Source organism: Ascaphus truei, chromosome 4 (genome assembly GCF_040206685.1).
Source record: "Ascaphus truei isolate aAscTru1 chromosome 4, aAscTru1.hap1, whole genome shotgun sequence".
NCBI lineage: Eukaryota > Metazoa > Chordata > Amphibia > Anura > Ascaphidae > Ascaphus > Ascaphus truei.
Genome location: NC_134486.1, coordinates 189,942,293 through 189,969,423, shown reverse-complemented (window position 1 = coordinate 189,969,423; position 27,131 = coordinate 189,942,293). Strand labels below are relative to the sequence as shown.

The window sequence follows — 27,131 nt, the reverse complement described above, 5'->3', positions numbered from 1 at the left end:
CATTCGTTTTTACAGTGCAAATGTGAGTTACTGGACTCAGTACCTGTCAGTTCTGTGGATAATGATGTTACATAAATATCAGTTTTTATTGGATTTTCTATTTTATTGGGCTAACAGTAATATGATATACAGATAGTATTATGCATGGACTTTTGATGCCACACATCCCTTATGACATAGAGAAGGGATTTAGGCAGCCCAGAAAGCTCATGTGCTTTTCCATCTGGATACCCGGTTTTTTTTCTCCCCCTGTATGGCAGGAAGACCTATTCTACGGCAGGAAGACCTATTCTACAACAGTAAGGGCTGGTCCCCGCTGGCTACTGCAGCGCCCGCTGTGGCGGACGCTGCAGGGACGAGAGCCCTCCCCTCAATGGCGCCGGGCCCGCTCTGAGGGGGGGCCGCAGCGCTGTGGCGCGAGTTGCTCAGAGCAGGACTCGCTACGCGGCGCTAAGCCACGCCCCGGCGGTTCAGCCAACGAGGGCGAACCTGCCGGGTGACGTCATGGCCGCGCCCCCGTCACGCCCCCCACCCCCCCCCGGTCTTTTGGTCTGCAGTTTCTTTTCCTGTGAGCATATCTTACTCTTAAACATAATTTTCGGCTTTCTCCGGTTTTACATTGGACTCTGGGAAGAGCTCCATGTTAATCTCCCAGATACAGTACTTAGGTATTTAAAATATCTCCATAACACAGCATTGGATTTAAAAAATAATACCGGTGTTGGAAAGGGAAAGGAAAATCTTAGTCGCAAGTAAAAAATAAAATAAACCAACTGTCTTAAAGGAGCAATCCAAGCCAGCGAAATAGTTTTGGGGGTAAAAAAAAATAAATTAAAGTGGGGGATCTCTGGAGCAGTACCCCGTTAATTTCTGCTCCGGGGAACCCCTACTTCTGAAGTAGGCGCCGGTAGCTGATCTGTTTCGGCAAGCAAGGGCTTTCAGGTTTGACGCTTGCGCATCACGTGGGCCAATAGGAAGGCGCACCGATGTCATCACAACCTATTGCCCGCAGGGTGGGAAATCTCTGAAGAGCAGACGTATTGTGGACCCTAGTAGCCGAGGAGAGCAGTTTCCGGCACCTAATTCTCAGGTAAGTATCTCCGGAAGCAGGGGATCCCCAGAGGCCCCATGCTTCGGATGGATAACATTTGCAAACAAAATGCGTGTCACCTTGGATTGTCTCTTAAACTTTTTTTTTTAAACGATCAAAAATGGATTAGGATATATTGAACAGCTAAAATAGTGCAGAACTGGCAAGATCATGGAATTTGAGTCAAAGAAGCTTCTCTGGTAAATTTAAGTATTTAATTTCAGACATGCTTTTGAATTTGTGGGTTCTTTTTTTATTTTTTAATAAAGGGACAAATGACCGTAGTCAATAATGCAGCTATCTGCTAAGTGCAGAAATGAGAAGAGGCGAGCTAATCACATTGCATAAGTAATATGAGCCGTGTTCAACGTGGAATACAAATGCTAAAATTATTACTTTCATTTATCATAACTAATGATGCTGAGACGTTTGGTATGCTTCAGATGACTGGGGGTTGCACTCATCCCAAATTTTTATGTGCCAGTGATGGAGTAAAATTGAGTGGACTGCGGAACAAGAAAGCCCTACGTAATTTATAAGCAACTGTATTTCCCTTATACATAGACCTTTTATTTACAGTGTTGCAAGCACCCTGCTCTGTTTCTCCTCATTTGTGTAGCTGCTAAGTGCCTGGTTTCTACAGCAACGTGCTGCAGCTTTGTCTCCTGCCTGTCTGGAGCAGCAGCACAAACGTGCAGGTCACATACACATTCAGGCTCGCCTCTTATGTGGTTTTCATGTAGTTATTGAACCTACAATATTCCAAAAGGCTGATTTTACGGACTCATTCCATCGCAATGATAGCAAATGTGCTGCCCTCTTAACCGCCGTTTTAATTACCACGACTGTTTATCAGGTCCTACAGTGCAAAATTGTCAGCCTGTATGTGTATTTTTATTTGCTTGCTGTTGTCTGACGCAAGACGTCGTTCTACATCTTGTTTGCTGCCAAATCAATGACCACCCCCGGAGGCAGCAAACGAGTGAGATTGCTGTTTTTTTTATTTTTTTTTATTATTACGTTATTGGCAATCGAGATTAGCGTTTGCCTTTGTTTTATATGCTTGAAAAGTAAGTTCTTTACTCAAGTGAAGACCCTCGTGAGACCAGAAGGAATGACTGGCAGTGACATGTTTTAAAGGATTAAATCTGAATGATTTCCTCTAGCTCCTCTTTCGTCTGGTGTTCAGCAGAAGTTTACACGGGTAAATGCCCCTCCCCCCTTGGCTTTTTTGGGGGTGATGACCTAAATCAGAAGGGGGAAAAAATTATTTGAAAGAATAAGACTATTTTAACATGCATTGTTGTGCATTACACCTAAGAGGTTGATTTACCTATGGGTGTATATAATTGGGCAATCGAATAAATGCTTAGTGTGCAAACATTCATGTTTTCTTCAGGACCAATTCAGCTAGTAGAACTGTGTACATCAAAGTATTTAGCAGGCTTCAGTAATGCAATTATTATAATTTTTTTTGTTTTGTTCTATTTAATTAAACTTGACAAAAGGTATTTGGCCAGTTTGATATGTGGCCATATTGTGGGCTAGTTTTCCCCTAGGGTTTTCTTGTCTGTCATTTACTCCTGTCACTCCTGCTTAGCAAATATCACTAGCATTTAATTTTTGTCCTGCTTAATGCACTAAGCACCCGTTTTTCAATGTCTCCAGTAATGAAGATGGTTTAAAGGTCCCATCTTAACCGTGTCTGTTCATTGGATAATGCATTATCATAACATGATGGGGAAAATGGGTATTTAAAATCATTGCTTTTATGCCCACGGGCCATTTTTATTACTGCAAATATATCATTCTTTTCCATTTGCTACTTGAGCCAAAACCTGCTGTTCCTAATGTTTAAATGAACTTGACCCAATGAACAGTACTCCTGTTACCTCATTACCAACCGCCTCTAAGAATAGCCTTTAATTAATTGTCTTAACCTTCCTAGGCATGAAGTCGATTGTGCAATGGCTTGTGTAGCCTCTGTTACGGAATTAACGATGTAATCTCCATTGTCCTCCCACATACTTTCTGAGCAACTTTATGCTCCTGTTAGAATATATGTTTTTCTTTTTGGTGCGGGGTGGGGGTGGAAGGCGTGATAATACTTAATTGCTTTGCTAATAAGTTGGGCAAATTTCTCTGGTCGATGGCTAGAGTACCAGTACTAGCTCTAGTACTTCACATAATTCAGAAGTGACAAAAATGTGGATTATTTTGTTGGATTTTTTTGTGTGCAAATTTTCTTCTCCAAAAGCTTTTAGAAAACCGTTTTATTTCTTAAGACCTGCCAATATTATGTATGTATTGTCTCTAATTTATTAGATTACTCCTGCACGCATGTGCTGCTCATAAAAAGGGCAACACGGGGGAAATCATTTTTTGACAACGTGGGCTTGGTGTTTGTGACAGGACCACCTGAGGGGGGAATAAAGAGCCTAGTTAGATTTGTGGAAAAGCTCCAGTACTGTTACTTTTTAACATGCATTGCCTCCTTGGTGTAGGTGGGAGTTCTCCGCACATAGAATGGTACAGCACCTGTGAGTGTCGGTTGACATTAATACGTTTGTTAATTAATGTTGATGTGCAGATCAACCTGCTGCGCATACTTAGTTGTTTATATTTCCTTCATTACACGTACATGTAGAATGTGATTGAAGAAAGAATTGTTAAAACTGTAGTAATTACACTTGATTATATGTGTGAGGGAGAAGCAAACCTCCAGTCTTTAATTTACCTGGCTGGTAGGAATGCATTAAAATTAACTTCTGCCAGCTGTTAGGAACTATCACAACAAGATGATGGATTTGAAGAAGATAATGCATTTAGACCCTACAACACTGACGGCAACATGTCAGAGGTTTTTAGTTGTGTTTTTGTAATTTATTTGTAAATGGTCCTTTTTAAATGTGCTGTGTACGATCAGTGGTATACACATAGTGCTTTGCAGCTAATATTTGGTGCATAGGGCTCGAGATTAATTTTAATAAAGCTGAAAAGGGTTCAAACCAGTGTTTGGGTAGATGTTTGACATTTGCCTGTGACAGACCAGTTCTGGTCACTTGCAAGATAAGCTGACTTGCTTCAGCTGATGTCCTGCCAATGAATCTGCATGGGTTTGGGATTAAAGTTGGATTCGGCAGCACCGCTGCTCATTCTCCAACCTCTGGCGCAGAAGTACATTGACATTAATTGTGAGGGCACACTGATGTGTGTGTAATCCCTTAATGTCATGATGCCGCCTACTTGCTTTGTTTAACTTTTTGATGCAAAAGAAAAGATCAGTCGAGCTGCAAATTATGAGAAATGCTAATTTGTATTTGTTGGAGGTCAAAAAATGCTTTGGTGAGAGAACTGTACCTTTTGGCCTGACATACATGGTATGCCATTTGAAAAACAAAAAATGGTTTTAAACCCTGCCATCGCCAACATATCAAAATCTGTATTTTGTGTAGTATGATGGTATTGGCTATGAGCAATATCAGTTATGTAATTCTACCAATACTATATCTCCAGGGTACACGTAAGCAAGTCTCTATGGGTTTATTATTTACGGACCTTTCTAGCGAAGGTTTATTTTTAACTTTTTTTTAAGGCGACAGTTACAAAGAATTAACCAGTTAAAAAAAATCTGTGTGATTGGTTAATTTGGGTCCTACTTGTCAGTGCAAAGGCTAAACAATGTATGTATTTAAATATACCAGTGTTGAAGTCAAACCTATGCAATATTTCTATTTTAGGGAATGCAGCAAGTCCTGTCGCACTCCACATGACTTCCACTATACACAGCTTGGCTCAATCATACATAGATTTATTTAATGCAGAGTGTTGGTTACAGTGACAGAAGCGCAACGTTTCGGGAAAACCCTTAGTCGGGTAAAAGTCCTCTATTGACCTGACTAAGGCTGCGGTCCCAGTCACTGCTACAGCGCACACCTCGGCGTGCGCTGTGCGTGTGATCACCGGCCCTCAATGGGGCTGGGCCCAGTACTCACCTTCCCGCTGAAGGTGCAGCCGCGCTGTACTCGCAGTTTTTTTGAACTCAATGGAATTGAGTTCAGAACTGGCGACGGAGGCGTGGCCACGCCCCCGCCGGCGGTTCACCCAATGAGGGCGAACCAGCCGCGTGAGGTCAGGACCACACCCCGCAAAACCCCGACCATGCCCCTCCCGTCGCAATCTCCCTCTCCCGAAAGACCACAGATCGCGGGTAGCGCTGTGCCGCGTCCCCCCGTGCCCCCCCCCCCGCGTCGGGAGCGGGTGTAACAGTGATCACTGAGACCGCAGCCTAAGGGTTTTCCTGAAACGTGCTTCTGTCACTAACACTCCGTCAAATCTATGTACAGCAGGCCTGCACAACTCCTGTCCTCGAGGGCCGCAAACAGGCCAGGTTTTCAGGATATCCCTAAATCAGCACAGCTGGCTCAATTAGTGGCTCAGTCAGTATAACTGAGCCGAACTGCGTGTATAGTGGGAGTCATCTGAAGTGGGACAGGAATTCCTGCTTTTCCTTGAGTATCTTTGTGGCCACGTACATTCATATCTTGCCTGTACCTGCACAGACCCTGCATCACAAAGTTGTGAGTGCCTACTGTTGCCACATTTCTATTTTAATGCAAAGGGCCAGGTACGTTTTAGTGCCGTTTGTTCAAATACTTCAGGTACAATATAAGCAAACGCTTAAAAAAAAAAATTGTATTTCTGCCTTATCTTGCATACTTCAAACTGTCCTCCCTGAGAAATGAGGCACACTGCACATGCTTTTCAACTTGCTTCCCATTTGTTCTTTTAAGAGCAGCTTTGCCATAATTTTCTTTTTCCACTTGTGTAGCTCTCTGGCTTTTCTAGCAGGGGTTAAGGATTCCTTTGTTGCCTCAGGTGCCGGCACTGCATTAAAGGATGTGTCTCATAGACACCTCCAGCATGAATGGATTGTAGGAGCTATTCATGTGCACCATTTGTCTTGCATATTTACTACATCGATATCCATTAGCACAGTTGGCCTTTGGATTTGTATGGTGATGGTAGGAAGTGATGTAGATATTCATTTCTTTGTGTCTTGTTCTTTTAGTTTCATTGTCTTCTTTATTTTTCTCTTTTTGGCAGCCAGTTTATCACTGCTGTCGATTTTAAATTATAAACTATTTAAAAAATGATTTCATAGTCTGTTTACGTGTATATTATTTGCTTACACTGAATTATGCAAGGTTTCTTTTTGTGCAGGAGAAGTAGCGGCCTGTGCCAAGTATGACTCACTGATTACTTGAACATATTGAGCACATACTTTTGCAGAGGAGTATAAAATATGGGTTTGCTTTTCTTTGCATAGCAGCAAAGGTGTAAAATTAACCACAATGCTCTATCATTTGTTACATCAGAATCTGCCGTGCATTGTTAGTGTGCAGTCATATTCATAATACCATTACTGACATACTGGGCATGTCTTTAGAAATGCAATATTTTATGATTTCGCGTGTGCGCGCGGGTGTTTTTTAAGTTAAAATCCAGTATGCATGCTGCTGGGAGGGAGAGGAATACCCCCCGGCAGCATACTTTTATTTTAGTTTCTTCGTGGTTAAAAATATGCCTTGAAAGCAACAATTACGGGCAGTCATTTTCTTTGTATACATCTTTATTTTTATTTTTTTCACTGGACACACATCCCTAACCCATGTTTAAATAAAAGTGTATTGGAATATATTTATTTTGGATTAGGAATTATTTCAATGACTTTACAAAAATGTCTGCTGGGCAGCATTAGCTCTTTTTTTTTAAACTGTGTCCCTGCCATGACTTTGCCAAGTGAACTAGAGGACAATAGTCAGCTGAAACCAAAGCTCATTCTAAGCATTGTTTCCAAAGCAATGTTTGCTTTTTAATGCAGGTTCTTAAAATACTGTAGGTCACGCGCACGTAAAGTGCAAATGTATTTATAAAAAGGTAGATTTGGCTCTGTAGGTCAGCCCTATTTTAATTTATTTGTTTTGTACTGTACCTTGGCTACTGATGTGTGAGAGATCCTGTGGATTACTAGTGATGACAGCTTTATCCTCCCTTCCAAACATGCAGCGTAGACAGTTGGGTATTGTCATTCTCTTAACCTTACTAATTTGCATTTTCCCTGAATCCCGGGGCTGCAGTGGAATCATTGTACATACAGTATGCCAAGAAATAATTTATGCTGAGAGATAATGGTGCAAAGCAGGGTTGCAGACCTGTCTGAGACAAATGAAGTGAATGTGCTCACACGTGGTATTTTTATTTGCTGTAATTTGCCTTTGGAAGCCGCCTCAGATTTTTACTATGATTTGTTGCATTTCATAGGCAGTGCTGTTTGTAACCTTTTTGGTAAAGACATCTGGTTCACAGTGGTTGAGGGAGCAGTGAATCGGTGTGGATCTTCTACCTCACGCAGAACATCACTTTTCCTAGCATAGGATGTCAGCACGTGCTACCTGACCGTTGTTTTATAATCTCAAAGAAATTAAAATGCTGACACTCATGTCTAAGGAAGTGAAAACGGTCCATATGCTGTAACTTTAGTGGACACACCAGCCATTTTAGTTCTGAATGCTCTTTAACTCTTTACATCAGTATGCAACTTTCACTTTAAATATCACCCATGTATTCCCCGCCCCCAAATGGCAGCAGCTTGGGCGACTGATCTGTTACTTTCTGTTACTGCTATAAGAGGCCAGGCATTTTAGTCAACATTGGCTGTCGTGCCAAGGGAACATTAGTAATGTTCCTCTCCCAACACCTGGAGAGTGTCCCTAATTATGATGATGACTGTCCATGCTGTTTGTCACTGAGTGGCTGGCATTTGATTTAAGGCGATCATGTACTTGACCGTCTCTCCCAATTCCTTTCCTCAAAGATGTTGCTGCAGCTGTGTGATTTGTAAGCAGCGCTGTCATACACTTACTGTGTGTTTGAGGAGTCAAAGAACAGCAGGCTTGAATTGTCAGGTTCTGTCTAATGAAACCTAGACCTATCTCTTTCTTAGAACCGTGTAATGTCTGTCTCATTTTGGCTGGCAGGTGCCTGTGTTTGTCTTTGCAAATAATAAGCTTGAAAAAAAAAAAAGGAAAAAAAAGTGTCATCAAATATATTTAATGCGAAGTACTCCATTGTGTTACTGTATGGCGGTTTTTCCTTCATGTCATAAGCGTTTGAAATCTGACACCAGCTTTTTATAACACCATAGCAACAAACAATGACTTTATGGAGTAGGAAGCCGGTTTTATAACTTCCTTCCCATGCCAAAAAAATGAACACTCAAACATGCAACTATTTTTTTTTTCTTGATTAATAACCGGTTTAATTCCTCTTATTTTCTGTGAGCATCAACGACAAGTATTTAAAAATGCAGTGTAAAGATTGAGGGTTTGACTTCACATATTTCAGTATTAAAATGTAAAAGTAACTGAATGGGGTGATGGTGGTTTGCGTTAAAGTCAACTTGCATTTTAACACACTTTTTTTTTTTTTTTTTTTAAACCTGTCGGTGGCATCTGATACCTGTTAGCGTTGCATGCTCCTCTGGCAATGAAACATGTAAATTATTTTAAGAGTGGATCTGTCTAGAGGAGTTTGGGGGTAGAAGTGGTAAAATAAATAGTGAACAGGCCACTGTCTGTCCATACATTGTCAGTGTATTATTAACTGGATAGTTGTGAGGAGTTGGCAGATCCTGTTCAAATCGGGTTACGCTCCATTCGAAATGATGAAAGCTGGCAGATAGGCCTTTCCTATGAAATTGCGCTACATGTACAGAAAGAGGCATGTTTTTATAAATATTGAATTGGCTTCATTCCGCTGTTCTGGCAGATTAAATTAATTCAAGATGTGCACATTTTTTTTTACTCTGAACCACTGACTCACAACAGCGACCTGCTTCTCTTCCCCCACCTTCCCTCTTTTTCCCTTCCTTGCTATGTTGCATTTGTAGCACAATTATTTTATATAGATTTTTTCTTTGTGTGACTGATCTTGACTGGATTTAGATGACTAGTGATGCACAAAGAGAAAACAGATGGACGCCAAAATTCAGCTTTGCATATCTATGGCATCAGCGCAGCAAGTTGAGCGATCATAATGATGCTAATAAATTTGCTTTCATAGAGATCTCGGCAAATGCTGAATATAAATTGGGCTTGTAAGAATACACAATGTTTTTAGTGGCCTCCGAAAGTGCAATGATTTAAATTGCTCCTCTGTCAAACATTAAGAAATTAGAAACTCTGTCAAACATTACTAGAATGGCAGTTCTTATTAGATGTGTAGTAAACAGAAAAAGATACTGTTAAGCAATTAGTTTAACCTGATGTTGGAAGTAATTAGGTGAACTAATTATGTGGCGGTCGGGCCCAGGATGGATCTAGCAAAAGATGGTGACCTCAAGAAGATCAATTGCAACGTTGGGTGAATAACATTACAACTACATGATTAGAAGTAAGCAAAATGTAGGGGACATCTAGAGAGCAACAATAGGTCATTTTAAGATTGCTTGTGCAGCCAGTGATGAGCTGCTTTCAGCAAAACGGGACTGAAAATGTGTTGCAGTCCTCCACAAATGTATGTTCTCTGGTTGCAACACTAAGTATTTACTGGAAGCAAATTAAAACCTATGAAGTGTTAGAACAGCGTTTCCCAAACTTTTTTTTCCGTGACCCGGTTATTTTTGAACTTCTCCTTCGTGACCCACTAAAAATGTTATCGCCTATAGGTAAAATAAAACAGTTATGAATGTCCATACAGATTTCATATATTCTCCCAATCCCCTCTATTCTCTCTCTTTCCCCCCCCCATTCTCTCTCTGACCTGCACAGACGCACACAGTCACGACCTACAGACACTCACACAGACAGACCAACACAGACACTGACCATGCACAGACACCCACACAGTTAGACCTGAACAGACACAGCCACTGCTGGCCTGCACAGACACACACACACACACACACACACACACACACACACACACACACACACACACAGCCACTGATACACACACACACACACACACACACTCCCCTATACACACACACACACACACACACTGATACATACAGACAGACAGACAGACACACACACACACACACACACACACACACACACACACACACTCCCCTATACACAGACACACACACACTCTCCCCTATACACACACACACACATACACATACACATACACAGATACAGATACACACAGATACAGATACACACACACACACACACACACACACACACACACACACACACACACACACACACACACACACACACCCAGATACACACACAGAGAAACAGTTACACACACACACACACACACACAGAGAAACAGATACACACACACACACACACACACACACACACACACACACAGAGATACAGATACACACACAGATTTTCAGATACAGATACACACACAGAGATTCAGATACACACACACACACACACACCACACACACACACACACACACACACACACACACACACACACACACACACGCAGATACACACACACACACACGCAGATACACACACACACACGCAGATACACACACACACACGCAGATACACACACACACACACACACACACACGCAGATACACACACACACACACGCAGATACACACACACACACACGCAGATACACACACACACACACACACGCAGATACACACACACACACACGCAGATACACACACACACACAGATACAGATACACACACACACACAGATACAGATACACACACACACACAGATACAGATACACACACACAGATACACACAAATACACACACAGTGGATTACAGAGGCTGCGACGGATGTGAGTGACTGGAGGGGGAAGGGGGAGAAAGGAAAGGCTGCGATCTGAGCAGGGGGCTCCCCGCCTCCCCTAGCCCGCCAGCGACCGCGCAGCCACCACTGCCCGCCCCCTGGGCCATCTCCCGCCCCCGGGCCCATCTGCCGCATCAAGGGGACCGGGGGGAAGGGAGTGCCAGGACAGGCGGCACAAGTACAACAACCCCCCTCCCCCCCGGCGGGTGCTCCCTGCTACCACTTCCTACCTACATCAGGGCATCATGTCATGGGGGCGGTGGACCATGTCACTGGTGGGTGGCGTATCCTGTGGGCGGGAGAGCATGGTGTTGGCAGCCTGCACCACTTCAGCACTGTCCCGCACCTCACGTCGGGCCGCCGCGGGGAGAGGGGGAGCTGGGGGGGAGGGACACCGCACGGCCAGCCTCACTGCGACCCGGCAATTTTGATTCCGTGACCCGGTGCCGGGTCGCGACCCGCCATTTGGGAAACGCTGTGTTAGAATGTGTTGGTCTCCTCCTATGGGTTGCTGCTGTTCTTGCATCATAGTAAAGTGTTGTCCATTCTGTCGATCTGCCATTCATTGTGGCAAGGAAGCAGTTGTATTGCATTGACAGTGTTCTGGATCTGTGATTGCCTGCCAGGCAAAGCAAAAGCTTTTGGTAGCTGCATTGCAATCCTAAACAACCGGGTGGTAATGATCATTTTAATGAATGCTTGTTAGTGCTTTGTAATTGGTAGCAGCCACTGCTGAGCAAATGACACTCTTAACAAGCATCTCTGAATAATACTCACATTTTTTTTTCTTCTTTGGGATTGAGGCATGGCACATATATGAAGTCTCACCACTGTTGGTCAATTGAGTGTAGTTGAAGGTGGCAGTATGCAACACAGTGTGGCATGCACAAATAAAATATTGAAAATATTTTCCAGTCTTTTCAGTGGTATGGCTTGATTAATTGCCTTAAATACATCACAGAATTTGAGGACAGTAATTGCAATTCAAAAGTCTACTTTGTATTCCCTATTCTTTCTCATAGCTTCGTAGCATTGAAATCAAGTGACTTAAAGCATGGGAAGTGACAGCAGCAGCCATGGGAGAGCAGATTGTGGCATGCTTTATGATTTACATTATCTGTAAATGCGGTGTGCATCTCTACAGGTCCCTTCCACTGCTAGCAGCTGCAATATTTGGTATTGTTACAGATCATCTTCAGTGCATCTGTATTGGTTTGTTTACTGCATCTGTTGGCTTTCATTTTCTGATGTCGCTACTATATAGAGAAGATACCACACTTTTGTCATGTAATCTGTGATTTGTGATGTTTTTTAATGTCACATTACTTTTTTTAATATAGAAAAATCATTAGAAAGATGTTTATATTTTAGTACCAGAATATTGTCATATAATGTACAGAACTGGATGCATACATTTTCTTTTGCTTGGCAATCTATTTCCTTGGTAGCTGCCAGTGAAAACACATCACTGAAGATGTTACATATGATGCTTAATCACTGAACAATGTCAGATAATCCGTTTAATTTTGCTGCATTCTTGAGATCAATGTAGTTACCTTTAAATAATTTGTCTTTTATCCTAATCCAACATTTCAATGTTGCCGTCTAGAGCTACAGGGGTACGCCTTTCAGGTGTAGGTGTTCTTTTGCTGATATCTTAATATATAAAATCGAAAGGTTAGTGCTATCTGCGGTGAATCTGATTGGTCCTCAGCCTCTGGCCAATCAGATTGGTGGCTCTGACGTCACCCAACTGCCACTCTCTTCCCCCTCGGCCTCTCTCTCTCTCTCCTCCCTCCCCGGCGCTCACTCACCTCCCTCCCCGGCGCTCACTTCCCTCCCTCCCCGGCGGGGGGACAGGCAGTGGGCAGGCAGCCTCCGGAAGGACCCCCGCTCAACCACTTCCCCCCACCGCCCAAAGCACGCTGTCTACGGCTGATCCCCCACCCCCACACGCCGCTACCCCGGTCAACATCCCCGAGGAGCAGGAGGAGGGCGGCAGGGAGTTGCGGCCGCGTAATAGCTCCTTTGTGCCTCCCCCTCCCTGCCTTTGACGCCCCCCTCCCTGCCTTTGACGCCCCCCTCCCTGCCTTTGACGCCCCCCTCCCTGCCTTTGACGCCCCCCTCCCTGCCTTTGACGCCCCCCTCCCTGCCTTTGACGCCCCCCTCCCTGCCTTTGACGCCCCCCTCCCTGCCTTTGACGCCCCCCTCCCTGCCTTTGACGCCCCCCTCCCTGCCTTTGACGCCCCCCTCCCTGCCTTTGACGCCCCCCTCCCTGCCTTTGACGCCCCCCTCCCTGCCTTTGACGCCCCCCTCCCTGCCTTTGACGCCCCCCCCCGTGCCTTTGACGCCCCCCCGTGCCTTTGACGCCCCCCCGTGCCTTTGACGCCCCCCCGTGCCTTTGACGCCCCCCCGTGCCTTTGACGCCCCCCCGTGCCTTTGACGCCCCCCCCGTGCCTTTGACGCCCCCCCCGTGCCTTTGACGCCCCCCCCGTGCCTTTGACGCCCCCCCGTGCCTTTGACGCCCCCCCCGTGCCTTTGACGCCCCCCCCCGTGCCTTTGACGCCCCCCCCCGTGCCTTTGACGCCCCCCCCGTGCCTTTGACGCCCCCCCCGTGCCTTTGACGCCCCCCCCCCCGTGCCTTTGACGCCCCCCCCCCCGTGCCTTTGACGCCCCCCCCCGTGCCTTTGACGCCCCCCCCCCGTGCCTTTGACGCCCCCCCCCGTGCCTTTGATGCCCCCCCGTGCCTTTGAAGCCCCACCGTGCCTTTGACGCCCCCCCGTGCCTTTGACGCCCCCCCCGTGCCTTTGACGCTCCCCCCTGCCTTTGACGCCGCTCCCTGCCTTTGACCGCCGCCTCCCTGCCTTTCACGCCTCCCGTCCCCTCCCTGCCTCCGGCAACGCCAGGTATATCAGCTAGTTGAGAATAAAAGCAGATTGTTGCTAAACAATAGCATCTGGTTTTGAATTTGTACAAGAACCTTACTGGTCTTGTGACCTTGCGAATTACTGTAAAATAATACAGCCTTTACTGACCTATTCAAGGCAGTTATTTGTTTGGCAGACTAATAGGAATAGCTAAGATATGAAATAATTGTATGGAAGTTGAGTTTACTCTTGCCTTTAGAAATTAAAGTCAAAAGGCAGTGTTATCTTGAGTAATACGATGTTCAATGCAGAATTATATGTTATAGAGAGATACACTGAATATTTGCATCCCTTAAAGCTGCAGTTGTCCTTTTTTTTTTTTTTTTACATTTATTTTTTTACTTCAATAGTTTTGTGTGCAATCTCTAATTACCTATAGAACTGTATAGCTGCCAGTCAATTCGTTCTCCATGTATTGATAGGTCGAAATTTGGTGACATATTAAAAGCTGGGACTTGTTTATATTCTGCTTGACAGTCAGTGGAAGCTCATGAATATTCATGAGCACTACTGCACTGACATGTTAGAGGGAGGGCAGGGCTGACAAAGGGATGTGCCAGAGCTTGTGACAGGACATGAAGGGGCAGTGCCTTAGTAAATGGCTGTTAAAATAGAATACAAGAAAATTGGTCTTTCAAAGTTGTTTTTTTAAAAACAGAAAATGCTAAAAGTATTTTTTCTTACTACAGAACTGATTAATTAAAAAAAAACACACATGCAGGATATTGACTGAACTGCATCTTTAATAGCAGGTCAGTGTCAGATGGGGGGAGTTTCTGTGTGGAAGATGAGTGGTCAGTGTGCTGAGTTTTGCCATGTCCTCTTCTGCTGCACCCCCCACTATCTCTCTCCATTCCCTCACCCTCACAACTGTGCTGCTAAACAACTTTGGCTCCTAAACATTCTAGCTGTCTCATTTCAGTATAAATGGTTAATGCAGTTAAAGTTGCCTTCAATTCACTTGAATTCATTGAGCAATGCAAATTTTGTTCAAGATTTTCAAAATGATTTTTATGGCATTTATGAGCACACACGTCTCAGACAGGTCTGCAGTGTGCTTTTCACCATTATCGCCTAGCATACAGTGCTTCCTCTGCAGCCAGGAATTCTGGGAAATGACATGCAAATGGTAACCTATTTTGAAAGGTTACAAGTACAGATCTCTAGGTATTCTAGCAAAGGTTTTTATGGGGTGCCAAATATGGCATTTGGTTTAGTCTTGTGTAGACTTTGGTTTAGTTTGCAATTTGTATTGTACTTCTGTATTTGACTTATGAGAGGCTAGCTAAATTAGATTTATTTACATTAGAAAAGAGGCGTCTAAGAGGGGATATAACTACTGTATATACAAATATAGTCGATGACAATACAATGAACTTTCAAAATAACTATTCATCCCAACAGCAGTACAAACAATACAGGGTCATACCTTAAGGTTGGAGGAAAGGAGATTTCACCAGCAACATGGAGACTCTGATGGCAGATACAATAGAGATCTGAAAAAAAAGTGGACATCTTTTTAGAACGGAAATGTATATAGTGATATACCAAATAAGTAAACATGGGAAGTATGTTGATTCAGGGAGTAATCCGATTGCCAATTCTTGGAGTCAGGAAGGAATTTATTTCCCCCCTTATAAGATGTCATTGGATGATATTTCACTATTTTTGCCCTCCTCTTGATCAAACAGCAAATACAAATATAACATAACGTGTATTAGCATAGGCTGAACTTAATGATTGTATTTCTTTTTTTAAACCTCAACTATGTAACTTCTGTTTCAGTTTGCACGCTTGAGATTTGGGCATTTTCACTAATTTGGGTTGGTTATTCAGTGTAAACTTTCAGTAGACAGAGAAATATTAAAAGCAGAAATAATGCAGTACATGTCTCTTGAAAGATGTCACCAGGGAGTATATTAGGGCAGTGCAACATTTATTTAGTCGCACTAAATTGCAGATCTGCCACAAGACCTGTAGACTTCCTATGCTGGCAGCGCTTGAACTGAATAAAAACAGTAAAACTGGTCAGCCGTTTAGGTTTACTGTTGTGTATAGAACTGTATTTACCATAGGTCTGTGCAAAAGAAAAATCTTTACGAACGTACCTAGTCAAAAGCGTTTGATTAGTTACGTTAAGTCGACAAAGCACACTTGGAAAACCATTGTTTTGGTCAATAAAAAGAAGTGTTATAAACAGAAATTGATACGGGGCATAATATCCACAACTGAGATCACCTTTACCTCAGGCGAAATCAGATCTCAAATTATTAAATATGGGAGGGGTGGGTAGTGATTTTGTTGCCAAGCCTACCACTTAAGGCCATATCTGCTTGCAGAATGCATTTAAATGTGAAATACTTGTTATAATGCACCTTTTTAAATTGTGGCTTGTATGTGTCTATGGAACCAGGGTGTCGCTGAGCTAAAGAAATATGCAGTTCATGTCTGGGGACCCTGTAGTTCCCATTCTGCTTGTAAAGAATACTAAAGATCTAATACTTGGTAATTTTCTACTTTGCCTATTTTAACCCCCCCATGACATTTAAAAAAAAAAAATTTGAAGGGGGGAAAGCTTTGTTTCAGGAATGGGTAACATGACCGTAAATACAGTATACTGAAAATATGGCAATGCCTTAAACGTGCAACCTGGATTTTGTTTGGTGCTTGTGCACAGATTGCTCTGTTCTGGAAGCAGGAAAAAAAAAAGTGTGGGCATAACCTACACTTATTACAGCTTTCAGATGAGATGACTCTCGACCATTTTACTTGATTTGTAGGCTAAATTATTCAGTGATACTATATCTATATACTATACTATATACTATACTATTATTCAGTGATACTATTATAGTCCATCTATTGAAAACATAAAAAATAGTGCCGTATCATTAAGCAGGCGTCCTGTATATTGAACATTTATTTTAATGCAAATCCTGAGACCATGTTTTTGAGGTGTGTTGGTTTAGGCATTTGGCTAAACCTTGTTGTTACTAAACAATGTGTCAACTGTTCAAAATGGTAGCTGCTCACTTCAGCCTGTTGTCTCCTTGTGGTCTGCAGTAATGTGTTACTGGCAACCAAGGAGTAAATGCACAGTGCTGCCATAAGTTCAGTTCCACTTGACCTCATGTATGGGTGTGGCAGTAAAGAAAAAGTAGTCAGCCATGTAACACTTCCTCTACTATTTTTACTGGTTTCACAATTTAAGATCCATTTATTTGCTTTGCAAATTTTGCCTTAAACTGAATATTGAGGGGTGCAATAAATACTTGGTCTTAAAGATGCAGACCAAGCAATTTCCTACATGTGGTGTTCAAAAAAAAAAAAAAAATCAGTTCTGTATTATGAGAAAATAACTGTAGCATTTTTTAAAACAGCTGACAACTGTAATGTATTATTTAAAAAGCCATTTTTTTTGTTTCTATAGGAAACCTTTACAAAGTCACATCCCCTTCCTCTTCTGAAACAGGCTCTGGCACGCCCCTTTTTTGAGCCCTGCCCTCTCTAGCATTGCACCAATTGTATCTAGTGACTGCCTGGTCATATGATCATCTTTGGTCTTCTTCTGCCGCACTGACAGCCATTTATGGAACCCCTGAACCGAATCTTCATTTAACGATCACAGGAGAGTGGATCGATTAACCAAGTTGCCAATTACGTATTATTGTGTGGATTCTATTGATGCATATATTAAAGAGGCAAATAAAAGTAATTAAAAAAAATGACAGCTTAAACTGCTGCTTTAAGGATTTGTCTCATCTAGGGCTAGGTGATATCAAAATTCTCACCACAAACAATATTAAAAAAATTATAACGATAAATATATAGATATATCTATATCGCAATACATTTGTTAAAATAAGTCTGAATGTTCTCAAAATTAAAACCTTTTCTTTAGATTTACTAGAACAGAGACCTTCATTCCCAAACCATTTCTGTCTGCACTTCACCTTTTCTCACCTATCCTGCTCACATCCCCCTCGTTCATTCGCCTCTCATACCATCACTCACCTGAGATACTCCCTGCATTTATAAAACTCTTCACATATAAAATGTTTAAAATATATTAAACAGATTTTTCGACAATCAAGAGTTGTCAAAATCTGTTTAATTTTTTAACATTTTCATAAAAGGTAAGAGGGGTGGAAGCAGTGTAGGTGAGAGGCAGGGATATTTAGAGAGGGGCTAAGTGCCCCAGGGGGAAGAGAGAAAGGGGGAAGCGTAAGGCCAGGGCCATGGTCAAAAAGACCGTGCTGAGGGGAAACATCATCCCTAATGAGCACAGCTTTAGGCGGCCCTTCCGCACCCGTGCGGAGGCATGTGGAATTGCAGCCGACAGCACAATTTAAGGGGGAAGCGCAGGGCCGGTCACGTGATCGCCAAAAGCCAATGGCAGTCCGTGACGTCGGCGATGTGGCGCGCTAGCCCCGCCTCCCGCCCGGCTCACAAGCGCAAACGCTGACGCTCATGCAGGGACACAAACAAGCTCCTGCTTGAGCAGTAGAGCATGAGCGTCAGCGCTGCTCAATGCTGTTAATGACACCATGTCCGAAGTGTAAGAGGTTAAGTTCCCCAGGGGAAGGGTGAGGAAGGGGTTAACAAAAGCAAAGTGTTGTGTTCCTACCTTTCACCATTGAGCCTGCTCACATGCTCTCTTGCCCCTTGCTGCCAGACACTCCTCCCACTCCCCCGTCCCTCTGAGTCAGCAGTCAAAATCTGGGAGGGGAGCTCGCGGAGAGGGACAGCACAGCGGCAGCTTCAAAGCGGCTGTCACTGCACGGGCTTCCCAAAATACCGCAACAATAGGTAATCTCATATCGGCATACACAGAGATTATTGTGTTATTTCGATATCTGTACAGTATATCACCCAACCCTAGTGTCATCTTCAGCCCATGTCGATCCACTGCTGGATGAAGGCCTCTCCAATGATCATACATGTATTGCGGTTGAAAGCCTCTCCTCCACGTTGCTCCCAACACCTTTTCTGATTTAATTCTCCCATCTAACTTTTTTCCCCTAATACTGTACCATTTCAGAAACACTTTGTAACCATTCAATTTAAAGAAGCTCTGCATTCTTGGCATGTAGTCCCACTTCATAAAAAAACCCCATGCTTGTATATACATACACATAAGACCAAGTTGACAACCTAAAGAGACACACAAACGCTTTTATTTATCTATATCTTGCTTTTGGTCGTCGTCTTGTGTGTATGTATGTGTATACACACGTTTTTGTTTTTACTTTTAATTGGGACTGCATGACAAGTATTCCAAGCTGCTTTGAGGTGAATGGTTACAAAGTGTTTTTGAAACGGGGTTAAAATAAAATCTGGTTTTCTTCTGTGAGCACTATTTATAAAAGTACTTAGGATGATTAAACTGTCACGCTAGTGATTAATGGACAGTGCTTTTGCTGATTTTTGTCAGCTCTCTCAATTTTAGAATTCAATCATTTTCTTTTGTGCGGAGAGCCCGCAGGCCGAAATAACTCGTACCCACCCTAGTGCAGCGCAAAGCTTTCATCAGCCCCACTACTTCATGACCTGAACCAAATCACTGCGGGCCACTCTCTCCCTTCAATTGACATTTTTAAGCTCACTTGGCATTATTGGCCTATTCATTCTTCATAGAGCTAGTGTAAGAACTAAATGTTATCCTTTTTTTTCCACCCCTAGATGTTGTGCTGAAAATGTGCCTTGGAATTTGTGCTTTGTCGCAGATATTTTGTAGCGAACATATGTTTCCGGATTCCTTTACTACCCCTTAAACTCCCGTCCATCTCAGCCAGACCCCCGATATGAACGGCCACAGCATTTTATTAACATCATAAACCAAATTCTTTGCTAGCCAATAAACATTAACCCTATATATTTACACCAAAATGTAAGTTACTGACACGATCTGTTAAGTGGGCACGTTCTCCATCATACACCAAAAGTTAGAGAAACACACTCCATAAAGCTTCGAGTTTCTACTCACTTCCCAGGCTCCACGTGGGGCCAACAAACCTTGTCCATCAAACCACATTTCTTTTACAGATGGTATGGAATCCTGCTGCTATGACAACAAATACATCAAAATAACATTAACAGCAAACATAATATACATACATTTTACATATAGATATATAAGGGGGCAGTGGGAGAAATATATCTATATCAATAAAATGGAGGGTGTGTGGCACACTCTCTGACAATAATATGATTGAACTGTGAGCCAAACTGCCTTATCAGCCCTGCCTCTAAAATCTTTTGCCAATAAAACTTGCCCTTCGTGTAAAATGTCAAATTTCCCATGTCTACTCCACGGGTAGACGTCACCTCAGTCATGCGACCCATTCACATGGGGTCACTTCCTCTTGTTCAGGATCAAGACGGCAGCTCACTTATAACTGCTGTTGTAAGCAGCCCTAAAGTTCAGCAAAACTAACGTCACTTAGGCAATCGGTGACAGCCTTGCACTGTGAAGTGGTTAAAAGATGGCTGCCACCATAAAAAGTGCTCATGGGAGGCTGCTGGGGTAGCAATATCAGAATTAGGAGGAAGACCCCTCTGTTGTAGATTTTGATAAACCGTTCACTTATTTTTATTTATTTTTTAAATTTAAAAATTGCATTGCATAATACCTAATTTGAGATTTAGTTCCCCTTTTGCCCTGTACAAACAGAATTGGTGGGGAGAGGCATGTGCTTCTTGTGTTAAGTATATTTCTCATGTTTGTACTTGCAAGCAGAGGAGATAACTGGTCATCTTTCGTTTAAACGTTGGACACAGTTGGCAACATTTTGAGTGGATATAGTCTAGCAAAATATGTAGTTTTTTGCATTCAGCAGTGACTTTTTGTGTGATCAAATAATGAATCATTGGTGCTAGTGAAATATAGTGTCGTGTTTCTATTGAATGTGCATAAGTGCACAGATAAATTCATTAACCCGTCTACCTTGTTTTTATTAAATTAAAAAAATATCACAATAGTGTTGGAAATAAATGCTTAGCTTGCATACTTTGTTTTCAAATTCTGTAACGGATGATGAATAGTAAATGTAATGTACGGCCTGTCACATTCAGATGGAAAGATGTAGTACTGGCTGTAGTAACAATGTTAATATTTGTGTTGGTATAATATGTCTGTACATGCAATGTCTTGTATATAATGTATACCCTGTTCACTTATGTAACTGTATTTGTAATTTAACTCTTTGCCCAGGGCATACTTGAAAAAGAGCGGTAACTCTCAATGCATTACTTCCTGGTAAAACATTTTATAAATAAAAATAAATATCTGCTGAATATTTTACTAGCTATATATTTACAAACGTTTATGCCGAGGGTACTATTATCTTTTTAAATGCCTCCGATGTTAAATGGATATAGCTCTATGGTTACACAGGACATGGAATTATGTAAAGACACTGTTCAATTTGCAAGCAGGTACAAAAACTGAATCCCGAGAATCTTACGTTAAAGGGATTTCGTTAACGGTTTATATGATCAGATGGTAGGTTGTTTTTAAAAAATCTACAGTCTAGGGCAGAAAACTTCAGCTAGTACGTAGAGAGGGGAGGGGGGGGGTGCTTTCTGTGAAGCTTGGAGCTGCATTTCTTTTCTAGTCTCATAGGTTCATTATGTTATTGCCCTTTCAACCTGAGTTGACAGATTTGGTATATATTTTCTACCAAGTATTATTAGAATGACCTTTGAATTAAAGCAGCCGTTCAAGCAATATCCTACGTGTTCAAAAAAAATAAAAATCCGTTCTGTACTATGAGAAAATACTTGTAGCATTTTAAAACATTTTTTTAAAAGACATTTTTAATGTTTCTAATATAGGAAGCATTTCCAAAGTGACAACCCCCTTCCCCTTCTGATAGGCTCTGGCTCTTGAGCCCCGCCCTCTAGCAGTGCACCAATTGTATCTAGTAACTGCCCAGTCAAAATCATATTCCAGGACTACATTGCCCATAATGCTGTGCAAGAACTGAATGAAATAACCCGGAGCAAGCGATCGATTTACAGGAGAACGGATCGATCTGCAGCTTATATATATATATATATATATTAAAAACAGCATCTTGAACTGCAGCTTCCATGCAGTATGATGCATTTTGGTTACCAGCCTTTTAGCTACATTGAAACAAGTTTAAGCAGTAATCCTGCCCTGTTTAAATAGGGAGAAGAAAACCTGCGTCACGGAGCTGGTGAGAGGAATGCCTAGAATCATAGCAATATTCCCCACACTCACTGGTCAGGGACGACACTGCCCATAGAAATCACAGATACATTTCTTCTGAATCGAAAACCATTTGTTCTTTTCCAGAGGAACTCTTGGTATTTGCAAATATTTGGGTGTTTCTTTGATGGCATTCAATGATATTAATATTAGCTAAAGTTGGATTACTCCGTGGGTGACCTGTAGACCTCACTGAGACACTCCTAATAGTGCCAGAATGAGATAATCAACGCTGGTGATCAAAGCAGACATCTTCAGAGCTCCATTATCATCTGAATTACGAGTGCAACCATGGTGAAAGTTGTATTGATTAAATGTTCCCTGGCTTTTGACCTGTATCTTTGGGATTATATATAAATACGCAGATATGAAAAGTAGTTTGTAAGTTCTCGGTGGGAGGATAGCATTTTTTTTAAATGGTTGTCATGATCATCTCTGAATTTTATATGCAGTGTGGTATTGTCTGGTAAGCACTGTTTTTTTTTTTTGTTTTTTTTTAAATATTTATTTAGTAAAGCATACATTACATTGGAAGATTCTTATTTGCCATAAGAATGTGGAACAATGGAGGTGAATACCAACGTATTATTTTTTCTTTATCCCAACAGAGATCAGCAGAGTACGGAAAGACATGTACAATGACACATTAAATGGCAGTACAGAGAGGAGATGTGCAGAATTACCTGACGGCATTGGACCTATTGTACAATTACAAGAGAAACTTTATGTGCCTGTAAAAGAGTACCCAGATGTAAGTATTTTTGATGTGAAAAGCTGCATTGAAACTTCTAATGTAACATTCCACATGCTAAATATTTAAATGCAGCAATTTTAATGCTTCTTTATTTACATTCTAGACAAATTTGTAGCTAATATTTTTCAACTTTCTAACGCCATATCCCAGTTGTATACTTAACTGTGAAGATTGGGTTTATTCTTTCAACAATATGTCGAAACATTGCTTTGAAGAGACCATTTTCTGATTTGCAGCGAGGGCCTTGAATAAACCTGTTAAGCGCAGAATAACATTTAGATAACTGGTACGAGTGTAGGTTTATCACACAGGCTTTTTGCAATGTGTACGAAATATGCATTTTGAAGGGAAGAATCTGTGACATGCATTATTATTTACACTGTCACGTAATGCAGTCTCATCATTCAACTGACAGCATAATTAAGGTGCAATTTATGCATGTTTACCATCTGTTTAGCATGTTTGAATTTAAACGAACTGCGTTTAAATATGGATGTTACTCCTGCCTTTATCAGGCTAAGCAGAATGAAGATTCCCATATTCTAGCGTTAAGACTGGTTATTTGTTTCATTCTTCTAACCCTGCCACTCTTGAGTGATGTCTGCCATTCTCCTGTAATAACTAATGTTTAACATGGACAAGCAAATATTCCCTCTGTACTGTTTGAATATGCTAGGTTGCAGACTTTTTAGGTAGATTTTGTTTTCTTTGTAAATTTGTAGACATGAAACTCTCTGCATTTGCCGCTCAAGTTAAGTAGCTTTGTGTAGACAGGGCACCAAACTTCCCATAAAAGAAAATAGCTTTGCTGCTTTTACTATAACCACATAGCGCCATATAAGTGTGCCATGCTTATACCTTCTTACTAGTGTTGATGGCTGATCCTTTAAGCATACTGCGATAAGGTACCTAAAATATTCCCCCTGGTGACTGCTGTGTGCAGTGAGGACACCTGTCCATCACCGCTGCAATGATTACAGCACTCCCTAGCGCCATCAAAACCACATCTTGTGTGCTGGGACCAGCAGCAGCGGTGATTGCAAGGATGAAGTCACTGTGTGCGCGCGTGCCTCCGTGGGAAGGGTGCAGGAGCGGAGAGCAATCTAAGGCCTGGGTCCCGCTGCTTCCGACGGCGTGCGCGTCCGCATGCGCGTCACTTACCAGACAGGAGATCCTCCCGAGCCGGCCCCAGCCCCCCCCCCTCGCTGCAAGGCTCGCTGCGCACTGTGACACGTCAGCCAGCATGGGATACACGAGGATCGTGATCCCAAGCAGCGACGCGTCACGTGGTGCGACAGGGAGCCAATGAGGGGGCGGAGGATGGAAGCTGTCTAGAGCTCCGTTGCCCGTGTCAGGCTGCGCATGCTGGGGAGGTTGCGCCCAGCTACGGCTGCTGTAGCTCGTCTTCTTCCCGGGGAGGAGAGGCGGCAGATTGGGGAGGGAGGGGGGGGGTGGGTCTGTGCAAAAGCATGACAGCTCCGGCTGGAATCCTGTCAGTTGCCGTTTTGGCCGCGCCCCCCCCCGCCCCGAAATCCGGCTCCTTAAAGACCGCATATAGCGGTCGAGTGTCTCTCCACGCGCCGCCTGTCTGCTGTGCGGGCACGTGGTCTGAGGCAGCGGGGCCTAAGGCCCCGCTCGCTCAGTCAGCGCGCCCGCACTGCAGACAGGCGGCGTGCTGACAGGCAGCGTGCTGACAGGCACAGACCGCGATATGCGGTCTGTAGGGAGCCGGAGGTGGGCGTGGTTTGAGCGGAGGGACCCGCTACTCCCCCCCCCTCCCTCCACGGGCTTGGTCTCGGTCTCCCGGGCTGCAGGAGGGAGCTGCTGGAAGGTAAGCAGCTCCCGCTCCCTCCCCCTTCCCCCACAAATGCCTCCTCACACACGCTGATACACACACACACACCACCCCCTACCTTGTGGAGGAAGCGGTCTGACAGCTCCTGCTCCCGCCCCCGCCACTGATAGGCTCATCAGCGCACCACGTGACGCGTCACCGCTCGGGATCACAATTTTCTTGCATCCCCTGGCGGCTGATGCGTCACAGCATGTTGTGAGCCGTGCAGCGAGGGGGGACTGGGACCGGCTAGGAAAGGATACCCCTGCTGGTGAGGAACGCGCGCGTGCCGCCGGACGCAGCGGGACCAAAGCTTATGGCAGAGTTCTGGGGTGGAGCTAGTCGGAGCCTGCCCCTGCTCTGAATGCACACTGGCAGGGGTGTGTCTCTATCAGACACACGGTGACAGTGTCGCAATGGGGATGGGGGTAGCCAGAACGCACTCCTGCGCGTAACAAAACACTGGCTATTTAATTTTGTCTGGCTCCTAAGGTTGTGTGTATGTGTGTGTACAGTATCTATATCTCAAAACATTATGTGCACTGAACTGTAGCTCTGGTTTTTGTTTCTTATCAGCAGCTGTTAAGATACCTAAATGGGAATGGTAAAGATAGGTGACACAGGAAAGCAATCTGTAAACCTACCAGCCAAAGGTTACAGACTGCTCTTGACAGTGACAAATATTACTCGGAGAGGCAGCCAAGACCCTGCATCCTTGCGATAATGTGCCCATTTAAAAAGAAAGTCACCGACATAGATTTGGGATTGGATTTGCCAAGCATGAAATAAGTTTGTTGTGCAATTTCATTTTTAAAAACTAATGTTATATTGCTACTCCAGAAACGTGTATTTTTGTGCATATGTCACTTGGGAAATGGCCATAAATTGCAGGGGGGGAGGGGGGGAATGAAGAAATTACAAAATAAGAAACTTTTAAAAGCCATTGCTTTTGATCATTGATTTTTAATATATCACTCAATGCTTTAAGGAAAAATGAGAGTAATGCACAGTTTATTTATTTGTTAAACACAAACCTATTGAAAGGAATTTGAACCATTACATTATTTTGGAATGTATCAAAAACCATTACTTGAACACCAGAGTAGAATTCTGTGATTGACATGTAATCAGCCATCCTTCCAGCTGCCTTAACTCATGATGCACAGACTGGGAAAATGAATGGTCTCTGATACTGATAGACCAATGAGATGTCCTAGACTTGCATTTCCTCTTTGTAATATGATTTAATTATATCTCATAGACTGTGCTTCCTCCTAGTGTGTTAACCATTAGGATGCTTGGGGTAGAGATTTTAAATTGCAACCAGGCCCCTTGCGACACGAACAGAGGTGGAGCGACCTTCACTTTCATTGTGTTTGAACGTGATCTCATTCTGAACAACGAGCAATATTTGATGTTCCCTGAACATAAGAGCCCCTGGAGTATTGTCCTTTGTGGTGTTTAGGGAAGCCATAAGGGCTCCCTCAAGGTTAATCAGAACATCGCATAAAAACTGCCAACCTTGGGTAAATGAAGCCCAGTATCCTGCTTTATTTAGAGGCAAGTAATGTTCATCCTCCCCATAAATGAGCATATATATATTATTTATTTTTTTACAGCTATTTATTCAATTTGCGGGCACAACCTCCATGAGTAGTCTCTTTTTTGGCCTTCAAAATACCCCTGCCAACAGTCGCATAGGTGATCAAACTTGTTGAATGACTTGACAATAAAAATCACAAACGGCTTACCTTTTTTTTTTTATGACCGTAAGAAGGTTTGGAGATACTGTACTATGGGTAGTCAGTATAAAAAGTCAAACCAAGGGTTGCTTTGAACATAATTTGAGATCATAAACCAATTGCCAAGCATAACTACAGTGGAAACGTAATGAAATGTCACATTTTTAAACAAAAAATTGAGCAATTTTTCTAATTCATATACTTGGCATAATGGAAGGTAAGCACAATCTATGTTAACATTTATGCATTGTCCATTATATTCTACCACTGCAATTTAAAATGGAACTGATCTCACTCAAATTTACTTTTTTTTTAATGTATTTTTTTGGTGCAGTAAGTAAGACCCTCAAAATCCAACGGTCTTTAACATACCACCTGGCTTGGGATATCACTTTTGTGTTCTGTATTTTTTATTTTTTATTTTTTCCCCCCAAAAGTTCCCTGAAAGTCAAATGTAGAATATTTAATCCTTACATTTTCAACTTCAGTTGCTGGTTACTCCCAGCTGAGTTAGAAACATCTGGTCTGCAATAAAATATTGAGTAGGTCCCATCTTAAAATGTTTTGAAGGTAACCATACTTTATAAAACAAAATAATAATAATAATTTAAAAATGGCAAGCTATAAGACTTTTTATTGTGCCATCTATTACATTTTTAATTAAGAGACTTTGACAAAATGTACTTAATTTAAGTCTTAT

General features: G+C 42.7%; 1 protein-coding gene across 18 annotated transcripts in view; it reads left to right on the top strand.

Moving 5' to 3' along the window:
- The window catches only part of QKI (QKI, KH domain containing RNA binding), a 249,315-nt gene that overhangs the window by 46,573 nt on the left and 175,611 nt on the right, over positions 1 to 27,131 (top strand). For all 18 annotated transcript variants that reach the window (XR_012801028.1, XR_012801029.1, XR_012801030.1 and 15 more), the window contains exon 2: positions 22,710 to 22,852. Coding sequence is in view for 15 of the 18 variants with exons in the window: in XM_075596719.1 (XP_075452834.1) it covers positions 22,710 to 22,852 (143 nt within the window). In the remaining 3 variants the exon portion in view is untranslated. The remainder of the gene's footprint in view (positions 1 to 22,709; positions 22,853 to 27,131) is intronic.